This window comes from Ostrea edulis, chromosome 8 (genome assembly GCF_947568905.1).
Source record: "Ostrea edulis chromosome 8, xbOstEdul1.1, whole genome shotgun sequence".
Classification (NCBI taxonomy): Eukaryota; Metazoa; Mollusca; class Bivalvia; order Ostreida; family Ostreidae; genus Ostrea; species Ostrea edulis.
The window spans coordinates 54,810,336-54,836,448 of NC_079171.1; the positions used below are offsets into that span (position 1 = coordinate 54,810,336).

At 34.4% G+C, this 26,113-nt stretch overlaps 1 protein-coding gene across 1 annotated transcript in view; it reads right to left on the bottom strand.

The window, feature by feature from the left end:
• Nucleotides 1-833: 833 nt before the first annotated feature.
• Nucleotides 834-26,113, bottom strand: part of LOC130049203 (multiple epidermal growth factor-like domains protein 10) — a 33,137-nt gene continuing 7,857 nt past the window's right edge. The window contains exons 2-11 of the mRNA XM_056146489.1: nt 24,873-25,103; nt 9,832-10,074; nt 8,186-8,323; nt 7,941-8,081; nt 7,672-7,812; nt 7,408-7,548; nt 7,197-7,325; nt 5,875-6,009; nt 2,121-2,235; nt 834-1,387 (exon numbers count right to left, since the gene is read on the bottom strand). Coding sequence (XP_056002464.1) covers nt 1,183-1,387; nt 2,121-2,235; nt 5,875-6,009; nt 7,197-7,325; nt 7,408-7,548; nt 7,672-7,812; nt 7,941-8,081; nt 8,186-8,323; nt 9,832-10,074; nt 24,873-25,103 — 1,619 coding nt within the window. The 3' untranslated portion in view covers nt 834-1,182. The remainder of the gene's footprint in view (nt 1,388-2,120; nt 2,236-5,874; nt 6,010-7,196; nt 7,326-7,407; nt 7,549-7,671; nt 7,813-7,940; nt 8,082-8,185; nt 8,324-9,831; nt 10,075-24,872; nt 25,104-26,113) is intronic.

A 26,113-nucleotide genomic window follows, 5' to 3' on the forward strand; every position in this document is an offset into this window, starting at 1 on the left:
TTATTCTAAATATCTCCCTTTAAAATTTTGTTTTCTATTGCGACCGCATCCGACCAAAGGGGCCAGGATTTCAACAAAATTCAAACTGAACTATCGGGGGATGATTGGATATTATTATGAGTATTCATAGCCCTGCTGTAAGATCTTTAAAATATTTCCCAAATCTAAACAAAAATGAATCTGTACTACCTGGAAATGCCTTCATATCAATATGAATAATCAAAGCTTTATTGCTTTTGAGAGAAAGGTTTCAAATGCTTTACCCTAAATATGAATGCACCATCATGGACAACTTTGATTCACTATTGCGGCCCCATCATATCTCCGGGGGCCACATGTTGCACAAAATTGAATCTACACTATGTCAGGAACATTCATATAGATTTAAACTTTTCTGGCTTAGATATTCATCAGAAGACCCAACTTTAAGTTCGCCTTTTCTTGATTTTCTTCCCTTTTTGAGGACCCGTAACCCTTCATTTTAGGAAACTTGATTTCCCTTTACCTAAAGATAAGTTGTGTCAAGTTTTATTAAAAATGACCCGGTGGTTCTTGAGAAGACATTCAAAAGACCCCACGATTTGCTTTGCTAATTCTTGATTGTCTCACTTCAAAAAGGGCGTGACACTGCATTTGAACAAACTTAAACCTCTTTAACCAAGCATACTTTGTGACAATTTTGGCTGAATTTAGCCCTTTGGTGTGGAAAAGAGGTAGAAAATGTTAAAATCTTACGGATTGACAAACAGACTGACGCCGGATAAATATGATCAGAATAACCCACTTAAGCTTTCAGCTCATGTGTGCTAAAAACAAAATAAAGGAGAAGAAATACTGAATAGGTGGACACGCCTGCATTTTTGATATTGAAATATACACTACAGAAATTATCAGAACTGGAATTGAGTTTTGTCATTAAATTATATGTTAACTAAATGTTTATATAACTGTATTAATCAATAATTCAATAAACTAAAATGAAAGGTGGAATTCTGATGTCATTTTCTGTATTTCCTTCAAACACATTTTTGTGATCAAAAGGTTTATATCATCCATAAAGATATCGTGCTGTACAACAATAATCATTATTGATGGTATCAACATCTTTCTTGTTCATTGCTTTAACATTCCATACAGATTTGGTAAGTCTGTTTTTGCGTTTGCTCTCCGTCTGCTCTACATTTACAAAGCGGCTGATTTGTCTTTTGTTATGTCGCACTGAGACTGTATTTCTTGATACAGATTCTCATCTCTGGTCAGGTTTAATTCCTGATATCTGTGATGGTCAGTTGATGTGTCTTCACTCTCATTCTGTATGCAGTCAGTAAATGTATAGTGTATAACATCAGAACGGCGAGTGTTACATTCTTTCTGTATTGGTCTTTGTCTGAAAAGAGTATGTATATTTTCATATATACAAAGTAATAAATTGTCTGTTTACATGTTGTATTACGCTCCATATGAGCATTTTCACCCATTGGTTAGGGTTATGGGAAGTGACACAGAATTTGACCTATGCATTTTATTTTCGGTTGTAGGAATTAGTTTATGGTAATGTTAAATGACTAAGGAACAACCATTTCGTACATTAAACATATAAGGCTTTACGCAGCGATGAGATCGTCAAATGAACTCTGGACTCGCAGTTGCAAAGCGAATGCTATAACTTTGAATTTATGAATTTTAAAGAGTGTCAATATTTCTAGGTTGAACAGCACATTTAGAAATTCGATACGCAGGGGCTGATGCTGCGTAAGGCCAGTTTTCAAATCGAGGCAGAGTACCGAAAAACAGGTCGATGCTACAGGAGTTTCAACAGTCTCGTTTAGAATAAGCATTCCGCAAATGTTACGGTAGTTATAACGATAAAGTTTGTGTTTCATACCGTTCTTTACACACTTATTTTGACTACAGATTCCTACCTTCATCTAGTGGATCTAGATAAAGGGCTCACGGCGGGTGTGACCGATCGACATGGAATGTTTACTCCTTCTAATCAGCTGATCCCGCCTCTGGTAAGCCCAGTGGTCGTATTTGCCGAACTCTATTTTTTTCCTTACAGGCGTTATAAAGTTGATCAATATTCGTTATCTTTACCTTTTCATACAAGTAATAAATACCTTAACTTGAAAAAAACAATGATGAGGAGAAGCACATTCAGTGTTACAGATACGGTGAATCCAACAATCCAGGAAGCGGGAAGAATGAATTCTTGTGCTGCGTCTGATGTCGGATCTGAAGTTTAAGAACATAAGTAAGAATTATCAACTTATTTCGTGAAATATGTATATTTTAGCCAAAATGATAAAAGTACATGTAATAAAAATAGGTATTATATATCGTTTGGAGGATTCTTTATACGGAAAAGAGTTGGCATACGTTTGATCAATGTAGGTTATTTTTTATTCACGAGAGGTCAGATAACCTATGCTTTTATTCAGTGCATTGTATATGAATTTATTGCTTAATTTATTGCTTATTTACTGAAGATCGTTGTCTCATATGAATTATACCGCATAATGTATGGGGAAGGAAAACTCAGATAAGGAAATAAATTGGTGAAGATGATACCACATTTGCATTTCAGTAATGAGAAGCTCTTACCATGAACATTTCAGAAATATAACATGTTACTGCTTGAATATACCATTTTAATATATTATTTTAATGCAAAAGTTACTTAAGAGGATGTCTCGGTGAAAAACATCCAAAATGGTCCAGTAGCAAAATTGTCTGTTTGGATTCAAACTTTGCCAGTAATATCTAGTATGGGTGAAATGAAATTCTGAAATTTTTTATCTCGATCATTCCACTGGCAGAAGGTGGTAGACCTGTTTTTAAAAATATACCTTCTGTAACAAAATTTTAAGGCAAATTTTACAGGTTTATGTCCAACTTTGTGGATAAATCAAAAGAAATCTTAAATAATTGTTGATAAAGAACAAGGGACGTTATTGGCCAAAATTGGCCGCTCTTCAAAAACCGATCATATTTTACAGGTAGAAAGGTGATCCTTTTTTCGTTTCATCCATATATAACATGTACCATTTACTTGTTGCTGATATTGATAAAATAACGTTACAATATTGCATTGCTAACTCTGACGCTATCTTTCGACGGTCGCTTTTTCGGAACGACGTCATCGACCTTATAAGACTTACAGTCCCCTGATTCTTCTAGAATATTTTTTAAAAGTTACAATTTTAACTTTTCATATAAAAATACTCATTGAGATCAAAGACTATTGAAAACTGGCATGCTATGGAAAATACATTATTCATTTACATGTAACTTTATCGTGATCATAGACATTTTGCGGAAGAATCTTGTGTTAATTAGAGTGAGGAAAATGATGCGTGTATTTGTCAAAAATTGTTGAGTAGAACGCAATCATATTTTCGAAGGTGCTGTTCACTGTCATTCTATTCAAATGAAATATGGAAAATAAAATGGCTCTTGAATTTTTTTAATTTATTTTTTGGTCATAAATATAAACAATTCGATTAAAAACGTCGATTGAGTCGGATACAATTACTTGTTATGCATGCACACCAAGGACTATATAGCAGGTCTGCTTACATGTGTATGCAATATACATGTTACAGTACATACGAATAAAATATGTCTGCCTGTTGTGGGTATTTACAAAATATATTGGATAAAGTGTGGTATATGTACATGTACTAAACGATACAAATTCATGTTGCATGAATGGGATGTCATTTTCTTGGGTACAGCAAAACACGTCAAGTAATATACATGTAACTTCAGATGGTATATTTCATATAGCAAATGTATTTAAAAACCTCACAAAAATGCGTCCGTGTTTGTATCTTTACATTCCCCTAAATGGTCAACAAAGAGTAGTTTCAACTCTCTCTCTCTCTCTCTCTCTCTCTCTCTCTCTCTCTCTCTCTCTCTCTCTCTCTCTCTCTCTCTCTCCATATAGTGTTCATCTTTGATAAATGAAAATTACATCAGTCAGTGGGCATGTCATTGTATGCACCGACATTCAGTCTAAATCTAGAACGGACACTGGGAAGTTGTTTGAGTACATACATAGACAATGTGGTATATTTAACTGCTTTTTCCTGGCACTTAGTTTCGTATGCGAATAAGGATATATTGAGTGACCCCCCCCCCCCTATTCTTGATAGTAGTATTGAATGAGAAAAAAAAATAGGCTAAAATTATGAATTGAACCCATGTAGCGAAGGAGAACCCCCCCCCCCCCCACACACACACACACCCCAACGATTTAAGAATTGGAAGATCAGGCAGAAAGTTTTTTTTTCATTTGCTAATTAACTACCAACTTATCCTTCGACCCCCCCCCCCCAGATAAATGATGCTACGTGTCTGTTTCCAAGAGACAGTATATGTAACTACAACATACCTTTTTTAAAAATGAATTTAATAAATATCATGCATGTATTTTCGTTTTTCAATGTGCGGGCAAGGCCTATCCAGAACACCTTGACGTGAGAGAGAGAGAGAGAGAGAGAGAGAGAGAGAGAGAGAGATAGAGAGAGAGAGAGAGAGAAAGAGAGAGAGAGAGAGAGAGAGAGAGATTTTCAATCAGTCCAGACAATCATGTTTCAGAGGAAATGCATGATTATATAGTTATCGCTTCGATACATGAACGTGTTGTTTCCTTTTAGCATTGTCCGTGGGGATCCATTTTAGAGCAGGAACTCAGTACCCCTTGCTTGTCGTGAAAGGGGACTAAGTTGGGCCGTCCTTCGGATGAGACCACAAAACCGAGGCCCCGTATCACAGTACGTGTGGCACGATGAAGATCCCTCCCTGCTCAAAGACCGGAAGCGCCAAGCATAGGCCTACATTTTGCAGCCTTTTACCGGTAATGGTGATGTATTCATATGAGTGAAATATTTCACTATATGAGGACATCATTCATCAACAATATACAACCAAACAACCAACCTTATAACATGTACAAGACCTTTAAGTGAAAATGGGTCAAATTTCCATAGCAAAATTCAACAAAAATATCGATATCATCGTCAAATCAGCGAAAAACTAGAATATGCCCCAACTATTTTGAACAAGAATGTTGAAGAAGTCAATGACGAAACAGAATCATGCACTTTTCACGAATAGATATACAGTTAAAGTGGACATATCCATGTATAACATGAAAATCAAGTTTGGATTTATCGCTAAATATCTTTACAGAAAGTTATGAATATGGAATGCTTTGAATTGCAATGTTTGCATATCTACACAAAAAAGACTATTGTCAGGTTTTCAAGGAGTGCTTCATTTAGATTCTGGACTATCCTGTTTTTGAATACCAATTTTGATCCCAAATCTGAAATTTTAGCTATTTTTATTATCATTCACTAGTATTTCTTTACCAACTAATTTTGACAACATACTACTCCGTTTACCTGATCAAGATATAGAGGTCACGGTGGGTGTGACCTGTCGACAAGGGATGCTTAGTTCCCCTAGGTACCTGATCCCACCTCTGGTATATCCAGGGGTCCGTTCTTACCCAAGTCTTAATTTGCTCTGTTCGCTATGTAGTTAGATTTAATCATATTAACATTATATATTCTATATTCAACATATACTCTGAAGATTATTCGCAAAAAATATATTTGTTTAAACCCTTAAATGACTTCCTTTCATTGGAAATTGGAATGTATATTGAAAATTCATAATTTTCGAAAAGGAGGTAATTGCAAGCTAATTACCTACTTTGCATCCCAAAAAAGTAGCCATGAAATTTATAAATATTGTTAAAGATCTCGCGATGTTGCTTTATGAAAAAAAAGATTATTGACTAGTTTTTTCTTGCCACATCGTCCCGCATATCCTTTATACTCATTGTGGGATCGCAATACCAACCTTGATCACACTTTCCATCATGAAATGAATCCGAGCACTTGCTTGTACAACTCCCATTGAATTTATCACACGTGTTGTTGACGCAGTGTTCACTACATTTATGAACACAGTTTATTTCAAATGATCCCACATATGCTCAAATTTAACAAAATTTCATTCCATTAATCTGGAAGTGTATAATATATGAATACCACAACGAAATGTATATCTCGTACTATTTATTATGTAAGTTTACCCCTACATTAAACCATTTAACCTTTACTCTAAAATTAGAAATATCTGCTGCTACATAGTACACAAAATGCAAACCTTCAATACTTTGTCATTAATTCAAACTTTCATACACATATTTCTAGCATAATTTGCTGATGTATTTAATGCGAACATTGAATAATCACCGCGTCCGACAGAGCATTAAAGGTGTTAACTATGCGGAAACCAAGGTATTGGCGTTTCATCGCTTCGGCAGCGAAAAAGGCGAGTTAATGTCCAATTTTTGCAAAAAAAAAGGATCCATTGTCTGATTAAATTTATCACTGTAAGGAAGGTATGCTAAGTGTTTCTTAAACTAACGACAAATTAGATGTATGCCTCGCATTTTTGCATACACTTCGCCCAATTTGAGAATACGGCTAAAAAAACATCACCCGGATTGAGTCGATATTCTCCATTTTAAGAAAATGCATGTTCTTCATCATCCGAGGTCGAAAATACGTTCAGTAAAGACGACACCTTCCAAATTAGAAATACTCGCGGTGATAATGTTCCCGTGGTTAGTTCTTCTGTCAGACCTCGAGAATAAGCAATTGCAATGTAATTATTCTGAGATATGTAGAACATCTAGTGACCGTACCGAAACCTAACATATGTTACACACATGGTGGTATGGTGAATTCTAACTTTTCATTTTGATTTCATGAATTTACATTTACATTACAATCGATCGAAGTTTTCCTAACTTTAAACACCCTCTAGTGTTTGTCACATCAGATTTTGTTTTAAACATGGTAATTGCTATTATGCAATCTATATGTAAAAAACATAGTATAGGCCTTATGTACATAAAAAAGAATTGTGGGCTCTTTTTCTCTCTTGAAACTCGACAATTGACATCCAAATGATTCCTAATTATTAGAAATACCCTAGTTAAGAATTGTAAACATAAAATAGACAAAGGTGAAATTTGAAAATGTTCAGTTCAAATCATGTCCATGCCTCCCTTAATGAATGTTACTTATGTTTTGCATCGTGTGTCAAACTGACAACTTTGGTAATGACTGCAATCAGTATTCAAACACTGTCTCTAAACGTGAAGTACTTACTTATATTGCAGTAAGGACCCTTATATCCAGCTGGACATTCACAAAATCCGTCAGTGTGTCGACATTTATCAATACAATTTTCAGGGCAAGCACCAGAACAATTTGTTCCAAAGAATCCATGTTCACATGCTGAAATGGACAAATATGGTTTGTAAACTTACAATTTAAATACGCAAAGTTTCAAATATTCTAAGTTGTCCATTCTTCTTACATTTATTACACCATTTCCCGATGTATCCATCCTTACAACCATCTGTACAGATTCCATCCACGTGATGACAAACGTTGTCGTTTAAACAATGCCCACTACAGCGTTCATCGCATCGGTCTCCGAAACGTCCAGGTGAACACACTGTAGAAATTATTTTAGTAAAACTTAATGTATTCATCATCATCATTTGTATTCTTCTGACACAATTGTCATACACAAGTCTACGGAAATATCGAAAATAATCGGAAAAATCAAGTCACTCACACTCATTACAAAAATATCCTGTGTACCCTGGTTTACAACCCTTGTCACAATGTCCAGTTTCTCTGTTACAGATGACGTCATTCTGACAGTGACCACTACAATTATAGATGCAGTCAGAGCCATACGTTCCAGCAATGCATTCTGTAATGATTCAGTGTAAATTGCATTGTACATAACGTGCATGATATGGTTAGCTGATGAGGCGTGTGTGTATTATTATATTTGAATTGATATGACATTATAAAAGATCAAAAGTCATTCGAACGTACGCTTATCACATTTACTGCTCATCCATCCTGCAGCACAACCATTATCACAGTTACCACTCACGTGATTGCAAGTAGCCTTTCCCCTGCAATAACCTGAACACTGGTTCTTACAATCCTGACCGTACCACCCTTGTTGACAATCTATTCATTAAGATAAAGTGTCCGTCATGGTAATTTTCATCAAAATCATTCTGTTGTATATTTGTAAAATTCGATGAAAAAGTTCAAAATAAAAATGTGTATACTATTTTCACATAAGGCTCCTGTCCATCCAGGCAAGCATCCAAAACAAGTTCCATTGACTATGTTACAGATCTTATCCTGGCAGTTCTCTGGACATGGGATGTTACAACTGCTTCCATAAACACCCGGTTTGTGACAGCCTTAAATACAACACAAATCTATATCTTAAGCTCTTTAGACATTATAAATTATTGATGCAACCTTAATAACTAAACTTGTGATATAGTGCTTATTTCAAAGAGATATAAGTAATACAGATGAAGGAAAGGGAGTTTATTTCATATGAAGAGTGCTTGACAAATTGAACGTATTTACGACAAAATAAATCTGGCGTAGACTCAATTATGTCATACGTGTGACTTACAGATGAATACAGTTTTCAAAATCAACACATATAAAGATTGCAATGGTATAAAACCATTAAGCACATCAACAACATAACCCATTATCTTCATTTGAAATAATTCATTTTAAATGCATAAATAGTTTATCTATCTTATCATTTTTCAGATACGAATCAACCGTATATACATTTGATAATGAAATGATTTCAGATGATGTAGGTCTTACATAGGTTGGATTTGTTTATCAATCCGCAGGTAAGTTATTTCTTCTCGCTGTTTGTTCTTCTGGGATGGTATATATATATACACACATACGCACACATACACATACACACACACACACACACACACACACATATATATATATATATATATATATATATATATATATATATATATATATATATATAACTCTATTGGATACGCGTAACTATATGTTTATTATCCAGTGCATGCAATGCGGTTTTCTGTACGTTTCTCTGATGTCTGTGTTCATTTCTTTTTATATGAATTCTGGATTGAAGTATAAAACGAGGAGGAAACAATGAACTTTGTTTCAAGTATTTTCAGTTCATCCACAATATAGTATATGTCATACATTGGGATGGAATGCGATATTGTCCTGATAGTAATTAAAATTTCCTAATTAAGAAACACAGTGACATTGAAATTATATCTCAATACATTATATGGCTGTCGTTTTTGAAACGATCCGAACAGAATTGATAGAGTTACATGTATGATATTGAGTAGGTCGAAGAAATATATCGTTTGAAATCCATAATAAGAATGATTTCTCATCTTCACCCGACATGTCTAATACGAAAGAATAATTCGAATGTTTAAACACAGTTTCAAACTTGATGAACCAGATTCATTATTAAAGACGAAATTTCGTTGTTTGTGTGTTCTCCAACAGCAAAACTAATTAAAAGTATATCATTATGTAAATGTAGAACTAGGAAAGAGTTTCTCCCTATCAAGAAGAACAAACAGAACCAAGAGGCACATACATTTCTGTGTTCGAGATAACGGGGTTTTTATAATCAAGAAAAACCGGCCAGGTTCGTCGACTCACTTCGATACATCCGTGTTTTCGACATATCGGTGTTCAGGATACTAAACTTTACATGTACAAACATTTTTACCTGTCCTTTCCTACACAAATACTTAAAAGTACATATTACTGTTATTTTAGTTAGGTTTAACTTAACCTTCGTCATTTCAAATTCTCGATGGGGTACAATGGTGGAACATCAATGTTAATTTTAAAAGATGAAAATAAACCATAGTAGAAAAATGACCTTTGACAATAATTTCACACAGTTCAGTGAAAACAGTTGATGTCTCGTATCCTGTAGGATATTGTTTTCCATGTAGTCGTTCATTATAAAAGGTGACGTAACGTCCGTATCCCACACAAGTTGTTGTAAAGTTTAAGGGAGGCAACTCTGGTCCGTCCACGTAACAACGGGAGTCACTGTCTCGTACACCAGCCTCGGATAAATACAGAGAAAACCCTGCAAAACGGCCCTGTTGCCTCTTCTCTGAAACGAAAATGGGACTATGACGTTAAGGTGTAATTTTTCTCACGTAGGGGCTAATGCAGATGCAGGTACATATGCATGTGGTATTCTATATTACAACGCATGTGATATTCAATAATACATTACAATTATTGGTCAAGTCCCTGTTGACTAAAGACATGTAGACTTTGCAAACATGTGTTAAAAGCCTCGAATCTATGTTTTCTCCGTGTGATACATTTAAACTTAATTGGTTGTTGAGTTCACCTATACAGTGGTGAATGTAGGATCTTACACTTTCAATTCATCTTTAAATGTTAAATATGTAAAGTTAAAATCCTTTTTAACATATCTAGAATATGAATTTGACAGGCACAAAAGATTGGGATCAGTAAACGTTAACGGCTGCTCACTGTAGATTTGTGTACAAATAAGGCCTCTAAATTCTATTTAAAAATTCATTTACCTTATGATTCAATACACAAGAATAGGAAAAACCATTTGATCAGAATCAATTCTAACGATTCTGACTTCATTGAAATAAATCCTTTGATTTCTATACTGTAGCATAGTTGAAACACGTTGTTTTCTTCTTTTTTCTCAACATACTGGTTTCCAAAACAGTTCACTTTATAGACAATACATAAAAATCGTTGCATGCTCCGGGGCAAAACTCTTAAATTTGACAGTGTATATATACACACACATCATAGAGTGTGGCGGAAAACATCAATCATCCATCTTTGCATGGTAAAACGTGCCTGTTGTCGACAAATGTTTGATGTTTCAATTTTCAAACCGAGTAATATTAGTACATATATGTGTTTGAAATGGTGTTTTGATGAGAAACCTAAGAAAATAATTTTATGTAAATATGATTGATTTCTTCATTGGTTATAACCTATTTTAATCACAAATACATTTCAAGCAATATCTCAGAAAGAACAAGCGACTTTATTGGCCACAATTGGCCGCGCTTCAGAAGCCGATCATATTTTGCAGGTAGAAAGGTGATAATTTTCTCGTTTCATTCATATATAACATGTACCATTTACTTGTTGCTGATATTGAGAAAATAACATTACAATATTGCATTGTTAACTCTGAAACTGTCTTGCGACGGTCGCTTTTTCGGAAAGACGTCATTTACGTTATATGATTGACAGTCCACTGATTCTTCTAAAATATTTTTCTAAAAGTTACAATTCTAAAATTTCATATATAAAAAAATACTAATTGAGATCAAAGGCTGTTAAAAATTGACAAGTTGTGGAAAATACATTATGCATTTACATGTAACTTTACCTTGTGCATAGACATTTTGCGGAAGAATCTTGTGTTATTTAGAGTGAGGAAAATAATGCATGTATTTGCCAAAAAATGTTGAGTAGAACGCAATCATATTGTCGAAGGCACTGTTCGATGTCCTCCTATTTAAATGAATTATGGAAAGCAAATTGGCTCTTGAATTTTCATTCTTTTTACAACGTCGATTGAGTCGGATAAAATTACTTATTATGCCATGTACACCAAAGATAATAGCTTTGCTTACATGTGTATGCAATATACATGTTACAGTACACACGAATAAAGTATGTTTGCCTGCTGTGGGTATTTACAAAATATATTGAAGAGAGCGTCATACTAAATGATGCAAATGTTGTATGAATGGAATATCATTTTCTTGGGTACAGCAAAACACGTCAAGTAATATGCATGTTACTTCAGATGGTATATTTTATATAGCAAATATATTTAAAACCTAACAAATATGCGTCTGTGTTTATATCTTTACATTCTCCTAAATTGTCAACAAAAAGTAGTTCCAACTCTCTCTCTCTCTCTCTCTCTGTGTGTCTCTGTCTCTCTCTCTCTCTCTCTCTGTGTGTGTGTGTCTCTCTCTCTCTGTCTCTCTGTCTCTGTCTCTCTCTCTCTCTCTCTCTCTCTCTCTCTCTCTCTCTCTCTCTCTCTCTCTCTCTCTCTCTCTCTCTCTACAATATATCTGTATTCGCTTAAGGAATAACATATATTAATCATTGACAAAATAAAGCCCCCCCCCCCCCGCTTATGATTCTACATGCCTGGGAAAATCAGTTAAATATACATGTACCATATTTTCTATACGCGTACTTCATCAACTTCCCAGAGTTCATTTGAAGAATATTTAATCCGGATATATACATACACATTTGATATGTTTACATCAGTAAAACTAAGCAATGTTAGATTTAGACTGAAGAGAGAGAGAGAGAGAGAGAGAGAGAGAGAGAGAGAGAGAGAGAGAGAGAGAGAGAGAGGGAGAGAGAGAAAGAGAGATAGCTAAGTGTCTACATCACCTTACGATTACCCCAGTTATACTAATCCTGGACGGGCGTACGTCAATTATATTATAAACTTTTAGTAGCAATCTTCACAACAGATGTATATTTTATAAGATTGGTAAAAGTTGGAGTTTCAGTAAGTTGGTCACAGTATTAAGTTTGAGGGGGGGGGGGGGGGGGGGCTCAGCCGGCGCTCCCCCTAAAATTTTCAATTTAAGGTAAATCGTGGTCTTTTCTTTAGAAAAAGGTAAACGATAAAAGAAGCAATACTTTCTTCAACTCTCAGAGCAATAAATTACACAATCTTCTGATTAATTGAATTACTTTGATTGGAATTTTTTTCTTAAAATTTGCGTCATTTTTTTTTTATTTCCCCCTATCAAAAATGATAGCAAATAGTGAAAATGACTACATAGGAGAAATGTTTTAAGCCCTGTAAAATTTGTAAAATCCAGAAACCTCCGCCCTGGACCCACTGGGGGCCTCAATGCAGCCCCCAGAGTCCTTACCTCATAAAGTTGCCCCCTAACCACAATTCCTGGGTCCGCACTTGGGCCAAGTTGTACCCTTAGCAAGGAAATGGTCGACATCAGCCCCCCCCCCCCTAAAAAAACTGGAGGGGCAACCCTTTCCCGATACTACAGTGTCTATAGATTTATATATATACATGTATATATACATCCTGCCCAATTGTCTTTGTTTCGACGTTTTAAAGAAACCACATCTCGCTCGAAGATATAAAAAATGATATGCTTTTATTTCATTTTTAATTTAAAGCGTTTAAAGAACCTTTGGAATCAATATCTAATTACTAATGTAGTAATATTTAAGTTCAACATGTATCATATACATACGTTAAAATTGATGAAAGAAAGCTGCTTTAAAAAAAACCCGCACAAACATTTCAATATCATTAGTAATAAGTTTTATGCATTATATTTGATATATTTGTATTAAAAATAGTTTGAAATTTAGCGAAACAAAGTAACAGACACCCCAACTATCTAGCTCTAGAGATATAACGTATCAGTACCCATTTTTGCCGAAAATGAACGAAATTTGATCCGATTTTTACAAAAAGAAAATAAATTCAAGTTATTTAGATAATTTTTTATTCAATTTATTCTTATATAATCTTATTTTGAAAATACAGGACGTCCAAACAAATTCCCGTGACCTTTAAAAACGAAAGTAGAATAATTCCATTTATCATTGAGTGGATTTTTGATCCGCCTCTGTGACTCAAAAGGCAGACATCGTAAGCATTTGCCATGTGCAGCTTTTTATGGCAATCTAGGTAAAACAGTAATTGTTTGACTGGATATACTTATCAAATCGCAAAGTAAGTAAACGTTTATGAGGTTAAATGATGTAGCAGTTTGCTTCAATTCTATAACAACCGATTTTCATATTCATTCTTTTTTTAAATTTATATTGTTTACAGCCACAACCGACATCATTTTGATATTGAAAAAAGAATATTAATGGATAATTAAACATGCAAAATATAAATCTGGTTGTTGCATGCAAAAGTGTTTGTTTTTGGTAACGTTTATTCATATCTTATTCCAACTCAAATGATCCACTAAACAGCTCATCTATAGCGTATATCCATGACGTCCATGATAATAAATATTACGTCATTTTCATGTAAATGGGAGAAGAACATCCTAGTTGTGCAAATAAAAAGAGTAATTAAACATGGTATGGAAGTTGAAAAAGATAATTAAAAATAAAAAATAAATAAAAAAAATCTTGGCGCTATATAGCCAAACACGTCTGCTATTAATATGTACCGCAAAACCCTGCTTGGTTTGTTTTTGTTTAATTGTTTCATGTCCCTTTAAGAATATTCTCTCATATGGAGACGTAACCAGCTGTTAGTGAAAGGCCATGACCTTAGGAATGGCGCTCAGGATGGTAACAATGATAGTAGTTACCATGTCACCGCCCACCGCGAAAAGGAACATCGTATTTTAGGGTCTTATTCATAAATGACACTCGTTCAATGAAGGTACAGTCACTTCTGTTTATTACATCTAGGGTCAGATGCGTCCAATGCACAGGGGACATAAAAAAGTTATCGAGTGCTCTAACCACAGATCAACCGTGACCGATCTGAAAAAAGTACTTCGGTGAACATATTTTAGTGACAAGGATAAAGCTATGCACATCAGGATCTAGGCCCGGTCCCACTGGCCTTTAGGAAGATTTGCGTATGAATTACGCACAAAATTGGTTTATATTCGCTAAGCATCCGCAATATTCGTGAAACATGCTTGTATGAGTCGGCCGACATCCGCACATGTGAGCAATTATCTGCAGAGGCACATTTTTCCGTTCTCAAGATTTTTTAGCTGAGCAAAATTTTGGTTGCGGATGACTTCCGCCTTACATACGCAATACATACGCAACGCATACTCAATCTATGCGATGTATATCTGATGATATCCGCTGTTGACAGGGTATTGCGGCTTGGCAGCGGACTGGAACAGAGTGTAAAGCGGATATATAGCGTGCCCATCACGTCCACATCACGAACTAAAATAATTTGTAGCGAATGTATACAGACTACCCAAAAATAATGCGTTTGTATTACGTCTGCTTTGTATCTGATTTGCGAACAATTTGCGAATGCATAACAAATATTTCACGTAAACCCACATTTCTATATAAATGTGACAGAAATCGACATATTTGCCAGTCATTTACCAGTTGTATCCCTCATGGGAGAACATCCGCAATCGCATTCGCTTTTATTCGTGAAATATCCGCTTTTATTCGTCATATATGCGCTATACATTATTAATATATCGGTAATTCATTCTAGGAAATTCGTCATTTTTGGCCAATTTTGTTGCGGACGACAATGAACGCCCTACATTTGTATACTCAATTCATGCGCAATTAACCATCTCCCCAGTGCGACCGGGCCTTTAAGGTTGAATATGACGAACAATGATTAATCTCATAATCCCTGTAAAGAATACAAAATTAAGAGTGGGACAAACACGGACCACTGGGCATACCGTAGGTGGGATCATGTATCTGGGAGGAGTAAACACAACAAATTTCATAAACAGAGGAATTTGCATATCCTGGAGGATTCGTTTTCCATGTAGTCGTTCGTTATAAAAGGTGACGTAATGTCCGTATCCTAAACAAGTTGGTGAGAAATTGATGGGGGGTAAATAATCCCTGTCTTGAACATCAGGATTGGGTAAGTACAAATAAGATCATGTAAAGCGACGTTGTTGCCAATCTATAAGAGGTTTGTGGAATATCATCAGGTACGATTGGTTGGTGATAGTATTTTGTCATGTTTGAATGCAATCCTTCTCTTTGGGCGATAAAAGGATGTCTCCAGAATGTGCATGAATTCACCTTAAGCGTCATGGATCCAATATATTGAAATCTGTATTCGTGTTTGAATTAAAAGTTAATATCAACTTTTGATGTTTGTGTACACACTGACCCTGAAGCATAATAATTGAGAGCTTGAATCAGTTATTCAATGATGAAATTATGCTGCGTATGAGGTTTTTAAATGAGGTATTAATCGCACACCAATGCCGACGACCGGTCGATATTACTGCGTTAAAACTGAGTTACCTCTACACCATATAGTATGATGTTACGAAGTTACAGAGACTTAGAAAACTGCACGATTGTAGTGAGAGCGGGGTAGATGTGTAACTAAAATGTAAGTTCCTGACTCTGCTGCAATTTTGTTATGATTATAGATGTCTTTTCACTTCTGCTGGTATGATCATGGCATTTCTACCCCGTTCCTAATATAGTCCTTAATAAATTCTTCTTGTTTTGCACTTGAACGGTGAATGAACTGTGAACACACCGCGGAAGATAGCAGAGGGAACGGTGAGAAAATGATGTGTAAACGCAGAAGGAAACCTAGGGAAAAGACGGTGAATGGTGAGCGAACACAAAGAAATGCGATATGAGTGCATTAATGTAAAACTTATACGGTACCAATTTTGATGCACCAGATGCGCATTTCGACAAATAATGTCTCTTCAGTGATGTTCAACCGAAATGTTTCAAATCTGAAATAACAATGAAGTCTTAGAGCTATTTAGGGGGAAACAGTGTTCCAAAAAAGTGGAGTCAAAATCGTCTAAGGATAAGAGCTATGAGTGAGAGGGATAATCCTTAATTTTGAAATGAGTTTCTAAATTTTATAACAGCAATTAAATATGCATCCGTATTTTCAAGCTAGTAACGAAGTACTTAGCTACTGTACTTTAGAGACCCTCGGGTACTAATGGGGATAATCCTTCGGGGATTAAGCATCGCAACGTGAAGGCGAAATGAGCATTTTTTTGGAATGTCTTGGCTTTTTATTCGCATTGTATATATTTTATGACAGGGAAGAAAAAATATGAATAGTTAAGCAATGAGTAAAATTTGTAATGCCGATATCACCAGACATAAAAGGCAGATAGCTTTTTTGTGAACATTTTCCAGAAGTAAATAAGTAAACATGCATTCGATTTCCCGAGAAATATGATGCATCTCTGCATGTATGTACCGATACATGCTTATTGCATAATCATGAATTTATGTTTCTTATGAGATAGACATTTATCTAAAAGCAAGGATATATTTCTTGCATGGGGATAAAATAGTAAATATACGATTAATCCAGGGGATGCTTACTCCTCCTAGGCACCTGATCCCACCTCTGGTGTGTCCAGGGGTCCGTGTTTGCCCAACTATCTATTTTGTATTGCTTGTAGGAGTTATGAGATTGATCACTGTTCGTTATCTTCACCTTGCATCATACAAGAATTGACGATAAGAAAATTAATTAATTCTTAATTCAAGAAGTTTTGAATAATTTAAGCAAGAATTAATTATCGTTGGTAGAATGATGTTGAGGTGGGACGCATAGTTTTATTATTTTGGCTTATTGTAACATTTATCCTAGACACCTGACCCCACCTCTGGTATGTCTATAGGTCCGTGTTTGTCTTACTCTTCATTTTGTATTCTTTATGGGATTTATAAGACATTTGAATACGTTTCCACCTTAGCTGTCATATCGTGGAAAGTGTACTTTTGATTTCTACATTGTAGGATAAGTAGGAAATTAAAAAAGTGGATGATAGTGCTTGTTATTACGTTATAGTATTTTCAACTTGACCCTTTTGCAATTAAAATTCACACAAAATGTATTCGTTTAAACTTTATTTATCTGTATATGTGAACACAACATTTTACCTGATAAGGATATAGGACTCACGACAGGTGTGACCGGTTGAACGGGGATGCTTACTCCTCTAGGGACCGGATCCCACCACTGGTGTTTCCAGGGATCCGTGTTTGTCAAACTATCTAATTTGTATTGCTTATAGCAGTTATGAGATTGATTACTGTGCGTTATCTTCACCTTTCATTAGCAACACAAGTCAATAATTACATAAATTAAATATATGATTATATCTTCTAATGATATAGACATACACAGTAGGGTTAAGGTGTAACGAGTAAAGTTAAAAAAAGTACAATGTACCTCGGTGCACTTCACACTGTATGACGTTACAATATAAAAGTACGTCACGACGTACAGGTCTATAGTTGTATCGCTGGGAAACTATCATAATATTTTCTCGCTATTTTATTGCCGTTATCTAGTGTTCAAGCTTTATATCTTAAATCTGTTTGCCAGGTGATTTTTTTTCTCAGTTATCTTTGATAATATACAAGTCTCACATTTTTATATATAATGTACATGAAAGGCTGTAAAGTAATCTTTATATTACTTTGTGACCTTGAAATCGCCCCCGATGTGTATAGTCATTTGGAATAACGAAAATCAACGTATGTACATATGGACTCGGGACAGGTGAAAGATGACGATATTTTATTTCGATCAAGGTATATTCTTAAAGGTTACTTATTGTAGATTTAAGATTTTGATACGGAAGGTAGAATATTTTGTCTCGTTTAGATACGATTTGGATGTAAATGTGGAAAATACCCAACATTTGAGTTGGGATTATTGAAATTGCGATATTTGAGAGGCTGTTGCACCGATCCGTAAACCATATCAATGTCGACATATGAAGCCCACACTGCAAATGATTTGAGTGCACCTTTCACATGTGCTGAGGTGATCAACAAGTAAAAGTCTAGCGGATAAAAATAGCTCTACTCATTTGTATGGCGATGTGATAGTTAAGCGAAGGAATTGCCCACGTTTGGTTATGTATTGACAAGCGGTTTCTACTAAAAATATGCGACGCTTGGAAGAATTGTAGTTGAATTTGAATATGCTGTTCTTATTCGCTATTTTACTCGGTACACCTTAACCCCGCTGTGTACAACATGTTTTGATACTGTCGAAAGGGAAATAAATAACCTTTCTGCACTTGATATACAGAAAAAAATCATGATAAAATTTCAGTGTTTAAAAGAACATATTAAGAGTAATGTCAAATTCTAAAATTGGGAATAAATTACAAACAATTGTATGGAAATTGAAAATGAAACTAAAAAAGTGGGAATTAAAGATATTTTTTTTAAATTATTACCCAAAATACTGAATATTTATATAAATTGTCAGGCATATTAGGTTTTTTATGAATCACTGTTCTGTTTGGAAAAAAATATATCAAACAAAGTAATGAATGACAATATTTGAATTAGTTCTAAATCTGAATTACTTGTATAATAAATTATAAAACTGAGATACACGCATAGGGGTATAAAATTGAGGATATATTGGAGAAAGCGAAAATTGTAAAATCATGCAGTATTCGAATGTTTTGATTCAACATCGAAAACAAAATATAATCCCTGTCAAATCCTTTCAAATTTTGAATTGAAACATTTTTTTAACTGACTAGAGTTAAGTAATATATGTGTAATGTGTTTGGACCAATGACATCAGTATTGAACCAGTACAAACCAAGTTATAGAATCCTGCGCAGTTGTGCTCAAAACACGAGGAGCTAACGTCCTTAATCACTGTTTGTTATCTTTGTTTCATCATATATACAGTTGAACTGTATCAGTTCATGTTGTTTAGAAATCTGTTTTTAATCTATCAAAGTTATCGATATCCTATTATGTATTTTCTTTTCAAATCAAGAATGCAGCTTGATTATGAGTTTCAGTTATATTGATTTCGACGTTGTTATCATAAGTAGGTACATTGGAATTAGAGATTTTAATTCTGGTTCCTGACTCATTGATAAAACAAACAGGAATGGGGAAAGGAAAATGCAAATATTGAATGTATATTTCTCACGAAACTAAAGTAAGTTAACAGTAATACATACAACATATGCGGAAAGAAAATACAAAGATACATGGATACACAGGAAATTAAAAAAAGCTAAACAATTGCATGCGTAATAAATCAAGAACATTGGGTTGTCATCTTGGTACATTATAAGATTTTGACTAATGATATATTTAAACATTCACATGCTATTTTTGGTTCTTATGCATGGATATGCAAACTGTATGTGAAAAAAGAAATGATAATTGAAGTTTCGAAAGAAAATGCAAAATATGCTTCATGCTGAACGAACGGTGAACGCACGGTGAGCGAACGATGAACGTTTCGTAATCGAGAAATTGGTGAACGGTGAACTCAAAACTGTGAGCGGAGAGATAATTGATAGCAAAGGTGAAGACCTGATGGAAAAACGAAATAATGGAAAGCAGAATGAGTCAGAGTCTGTACGACTTTACTCCGCTTCTTTGTCATCGCGATTCTGCTACCTTTATACAAGTAAAGAAAATTAGAGTAAATAAATTGTAAGAAAAAACGATTAAGCAAGAGAGTGGAATTTTCGATCCAGATTTCGTTAATTTATTTTTTCCAATTAATAATTTGCATTATGTATTTTGATTTTTGTTTTGCCAGCAGTTGTGTGCTTATTGTCCTTATTCAAAGTAGTTCTTAGAGAAACAATGTTTGGTAACGATGTGAAAAAGTATTATAACAGTGTTGTCGTCGTACAATAGATAACCACGTTTTAAAGTTGGACACATGTTTATGAACTGCTTTATTTGTGATAATCATAAGGCACATTCAATGGGTCGAATGAATATTAGTTACCGTACCTGTATTGGATTCCTAAACTACACGTCAAAAAGTCTAGTCTTTAGGTTATCAGGAGGAACGGTCCTGTAAAGTATTGAAAAGTCATACGTTTTGATGTTGTTTATTTGAGAAAATGTTGTGCTTTCAAGTTTACTAAAAGATCTTTAGCACTTTTTATAATCCACACATGAATTACACCACTTCTGGCATATATAATCGCACAATCAGTTTGAAGTTTCTCCTTCTTCGCTGTTAATTTAGTTCGTGAGAAGCAAAGATAGGGACTTAGTGGAGCACGTACTGGATCCAGCAATGAATCGTTGTTTGTAAGGATTTTTATGAAGTTTAGGAATCCAGTATAGGTACGGTTACTCATATACATCAGACCCATTGACTGGGGTATTAAATGTGTCTAAAATTGAAACTTGACTTTAAAGAATTTGTCATTTGAAAGTGGAATTAATTCCAAAGTCGTTTAAATTCGTGGTGCACGCCCTATATAGAATCATATATGTTGAATGAATGGAAATCTTATGACTGTTTGCCACTTCACATAGGAAATTTCCTTTTACAAAAAAAAAAAAAAAAAAAAAAAAACCCACAAAAGTGTCAATATCTATAAATCATAAAAAATGCAGTATTATAATTAATTTTATTGAATATACCACTACAGGTGCTATGTACAAGATTCCTCCTCCCCGTCTTTGTTTTTAATGTTTTTTGTTTATTTCGTTGACTATTAAAGGAGTGTGACGACGATTTGAGCTGACAATTTTGAGATTTCAGTTTTTCATTTGTAATGATTTAGTTAAGCATTGTAAACATTAGAAAGGAATAAATAAAATTTGAAAATGTTCAGCTCATATCGTGTCCATGCCCTTTAAAGAAATACATGAAGGGGGAATTTCGCCCATAAAAAACCTGTGGATACCATTGCTTCTATTTTAATGTGGGGGATTGGAGAAAGAGAGATGATACATGTGAATCGAATTCTAAATGTGATATCACCATTAGCAAAAATTTCATTAAAATACATTGAACTTCATTAATGACTTCAATTCACCATGGTTAGGATACAGTATGACAGTAATGTATTTACTGTTAATATTCTTCAATTGTAGGTTAGTGTGTAGGGAAGGTTTTATGATATGATATTTAAATTTCATATTTTGGTACTTTTTGCACACAAGTTAAAAAAAAAATGAATTGAATACATTTTTCAAAGTTTCAAACCATAATGAGAGTGAATGGCTTGTTGAATAAATTTAGAATTAAAGTTAAGATTCACAATCTGTATCCTACTACAAGTTAGCGAAATAAAGATTGCTGTATTTTAGGTCCAGTAATTTCTTTGGCAATTAATAAAATTAGATTTAGGAGTGAGTTGATGCAAATAAACTCGATCCTTTTATATCATAAATGTTACGTATATATTGTAATATTTTTCTTTACACGTTCTACCTTTACATACGCTTCTGGTGTTTTCTAGTCTGGTCCATTTTGACTTGGAAAGTTTGATAAACAGTTTATCTTAATGCAAAAAAACCCCCAAAAACCCAACTACTTTCGGCTGTCTTTATGTTCCAGGTTCATTTAGATATTGTAATTAGATGCTATTATTGGAGGGAGTGGTGAGATAATACACTACATTATTTGTAATGCTACTGTGTTACGAATATTCTTTGTACGATCTACTTTGTGTTGGAAATGTTGTTTAAACGTACTTCCGCCCAATTGGGCACATGTGTTTACAATAATTTTCGAGTTTAGGACATTGTACGGCCCAACAAACTGTAAGCTCATAGTTAAGCATATTCGCATTGTCTTTATTTGAGTTAATTTTGTTGACTATCTATGCATAATGTTGATATCCCCTGTACTTTTTGGAATCGATTGATACGAAGTGCAGTGTATAGTGTATACCAAGCACGAATCTATTTGAACATATTTCAGTATTGTGGAATTTATTTGTATTATTGAATGTCAGTCATTGTAAAGTTGCAGAGAGTTCTTGCTTAGGTACTCATACCGAAATATCTCTAATTGATTATTGGGGCTTAAACTCCCTCCAAATTTGTTATGTATAGAACACCATCATTGTCATGTCTGAATATCAATTTTTGGTTTTACCTTTTCTCAGCTTTCACTAGATAGATCTATGTACGTTGCTATATAAATGAATAAAGCATCTCAGAACGATTGAGGCTTTACATTATTAATTACTTTTTGAAAAATTTATTATTCAATATTTCATATAGATAGTTGAATAAATGAATATATGTCAAGTATTAATACATATGCCTGTTTAGTGGATCTAAATAAACCCTTAAAAGTAAAACGATTTAAGCAGTTAACAAAATGGTGATGGTAAAGTATAGTTTTGGTTTTAACCTCTCTTCGATATTTAAATTAGTAAAGGCCTGTGAAATTTTCGACTGAAAACTTACTTGTATGTGACGGGATCTGGAAGTCGGATGTTGAATGCAGTTCAAGACTAAATATCTCAATTTTAGGATCGTTTGCCTTGGGGACCGATATAGTCAAATCTGTTTAGCGCACATCTAACGGGTTAATTCGGATTAAATAAACCTGTTCTCGACGTATAGCTCGTTCACGTTAGAAAAGAATGAAAAAAGAAATCGCTAGCTTGTTTGTTGATATCTCATATATTGCTAGATTACGACAAATAACTTGCACTTACTGGACATATTTTTACACTTGAGAGAAGGCAGAGAATATCATATATGCTAACTGTCTATTGACATATCGCATGTTTCAAAAGTATACAAAATTATGTGTATTTTGTCTTTCTTATGCTTATAGTAATTATTTTTGATAATTGGTCGAAACATTGCGGTGATACCTACAATACGGGTTGAAATTTAAAAACCGATTACAAAAAGTATCGTTAATTAGTTAGGTAGATACGTGGTACAGTGAAGTAAACCTGATACCGTATTTGTATTACGGCACAAATTTTGATGCACCAGATGCGCATTTCGACAAATAATGTCACATGCGACCTTCTTCGATCAACTGGTTGTGAAAGTAGTGTTAGATATTTTTTTAAATCCCAGGTTTTAGTCGCTTAATTCATTTACCATTGACAACATTTATTTCGATGTTCACTAATTCCCCCGAGTCTTGTATGTTTTAGTCAACAGTGCATATATAGCGGGGTTAAGGTGTCCTGAGTAAAATAGCAAGTAATGACAGCATATTCAAATCAAAGTAAAATTCTTTCAAACGTCGAGTACGTTTAGTAGAAATCGTTTGTCAATATATAAACAAACATCGTATCACGTGGGAAAATCCTTAGCTAAACTATTACAAGTGACGTAGAGCTATTTTCATCCGCTAGACTTTCAGTTGTTTATCACTTTCTCGCAGTTTATCTGGGTCGCTCGTCAACTGCTTGTTGATTACGTACATAGATAGAGGCGACTGGAGTGTTTATGGTAAGTCCGTACGCCAACAAAAAATATCAACGTCTTTTCCCTCTCACCTTCGTTCGACAATTATGTAGAAACTCAATCTAAATCTGTTCTTCTCACTACTAGTACACCCTCAAACATCACAAGAGACCCTTAATGTAATGTTATATACCAGCCAATTATGTGATAATTGGTGTTCTGTGGATTAAATATAATCTGTTTATAAAATGTCGAACAACTGATTTCCAACCTTTTCGCCCGGGGTCGCATATGATATACATAATGGCGCGTAAAATATCGAAAGTAATTATGCATATCGCAAGGTGTGAATTTTATGCCTTTCAAACTCGAAAACCATGCAAAATACTTCTTAACATATTTGTTGGTGGGAAAAAGAATTAATTTTGCTGAAAACATTGAAACAATCAATTATGTAACATGTGATATGTCTTTTGATATCAGGATATATCTACCTACCATTGTAAGTTTATTACACGAAACATGTCTGCAGAGCTTGTTTTCAAAAGCATTATTCATAGATATTTAGCTATGGTCAGACTTAACGGACAACTGACATGTTAACTGTTAACGTCTATTTTGCAGATATATCTTTGGAAATGCAAACACCTGCTAGTCAACCGTCATTCCTATTTTGAAAATAAACTTTAGGATTTGTATCTGAATGATCCACTTGAAAAACTTGCAACAGGCTGTGATAATTTGAATAAAATATAAGAAATGAAATTAAAATACAAAGCTATGGATGGTTGCGGTTAAATGCCAAGGATGCATGCGAATGCTAATCTTGTTTCTCTGTAAATCAGTATTCTAAAATTTATTTTCTGGCAATTTTATTGTGAATTGCATTGGTAACATTGCTTATTGGCTAAGTGGTAACGCTAATTTTACCCAATGCTAACAGTGTTTATTCTTATGCTAACTTATGTGTAAGAAATAAGACTGTATTGCATTTACTGTAAAATGTACCATATTGAGATCCATAGTCTTTAAACAGTATACTAACGCTGTATATGCTGTGTATATTGCCAAGATCCACAGACCACCACACTGTCTTGTCCGAGGTAGTTGTACCAATGATGTTTGCCTTCATACACGTGCTATAGATTCCGTCAACTGCATTGTCTGCTACACAATTTGATTGCGGGACACAATAAGAAGTTGTTGATTGTACTGCATACTGATTCTTTGATATATCGTCTAAAATAAGAAATAAATAATCCTAGGTTCTATACTTTTCTAGGAGGCTAGGACGATCCAGTTAAAGTACACATATCTTCTTTCATTTGTTATAATGATACATACTGCACATAAGTAGTATTCGTGTTTATATATCTCAATGTGCAAGGGCTTGTTCCGCGTCTGATCAGTTTTTGAATCAAAACAGACTACCAACAAGGAATTTAATGTTACAGGAGTCTCAACAGTCTCATTTTAAGTCATTCCATGGTCGTCATGATAATGTAGTTTGGAAATACAACCTATCATTGGATTAAATACTGTATGACGTGTTTCATATCGTTTGTTAGGCCGTTCCCGGTACACTGATTTTCACTACGTATTGCTCTGTGTACCTGGTTAAGATATAGGGCTAAAGCGGGTTCGTTTTCTTTACCTTTCATATAACAATATCAAGTTTTTAGAAACCAATAAAGGGAGGGGAGTGAATCAAACGTATTTTTTAGAAAAATATCTCCAGAAGTAAAAACATTTTTAAAAGAATTATTAAAGAAATATACGCGAAAAGAAGAAATCTCTTCCTGTGGCCTTCAATTCTACATTTACATATATCGACGATGTTTTGTCTATTAACAATGATAACTTTCATTCATATGTCGATTCGCTATATCCCTGTGAGCTCGAAATAAAAGACACTTAGATATTTTATTGAAAGTAGACATTAACGGCAAACTCATAACTCAACTTTATGACAAACGGGATGATTTCAGCTTCTCCATCGTCAACTTCCCATATTTATGTAGCAATATTCTACTATCATCTACATATTGTGTTTATATATTTGAACTGATTCGATACGCAAGAGGTTGTTCTGCATATAGTCAGTTTTTAAATCGAAGCAAGATACTGACAAACAATTTGATGCTGCAGGGGTTCCAACATTCTCAATTGAAGTCAGGATTTCGCAAATTCTATGATCGTTATAACGATCTAGTTCGTCAATACAACCTATCATTGGGTCAAATGCTGTC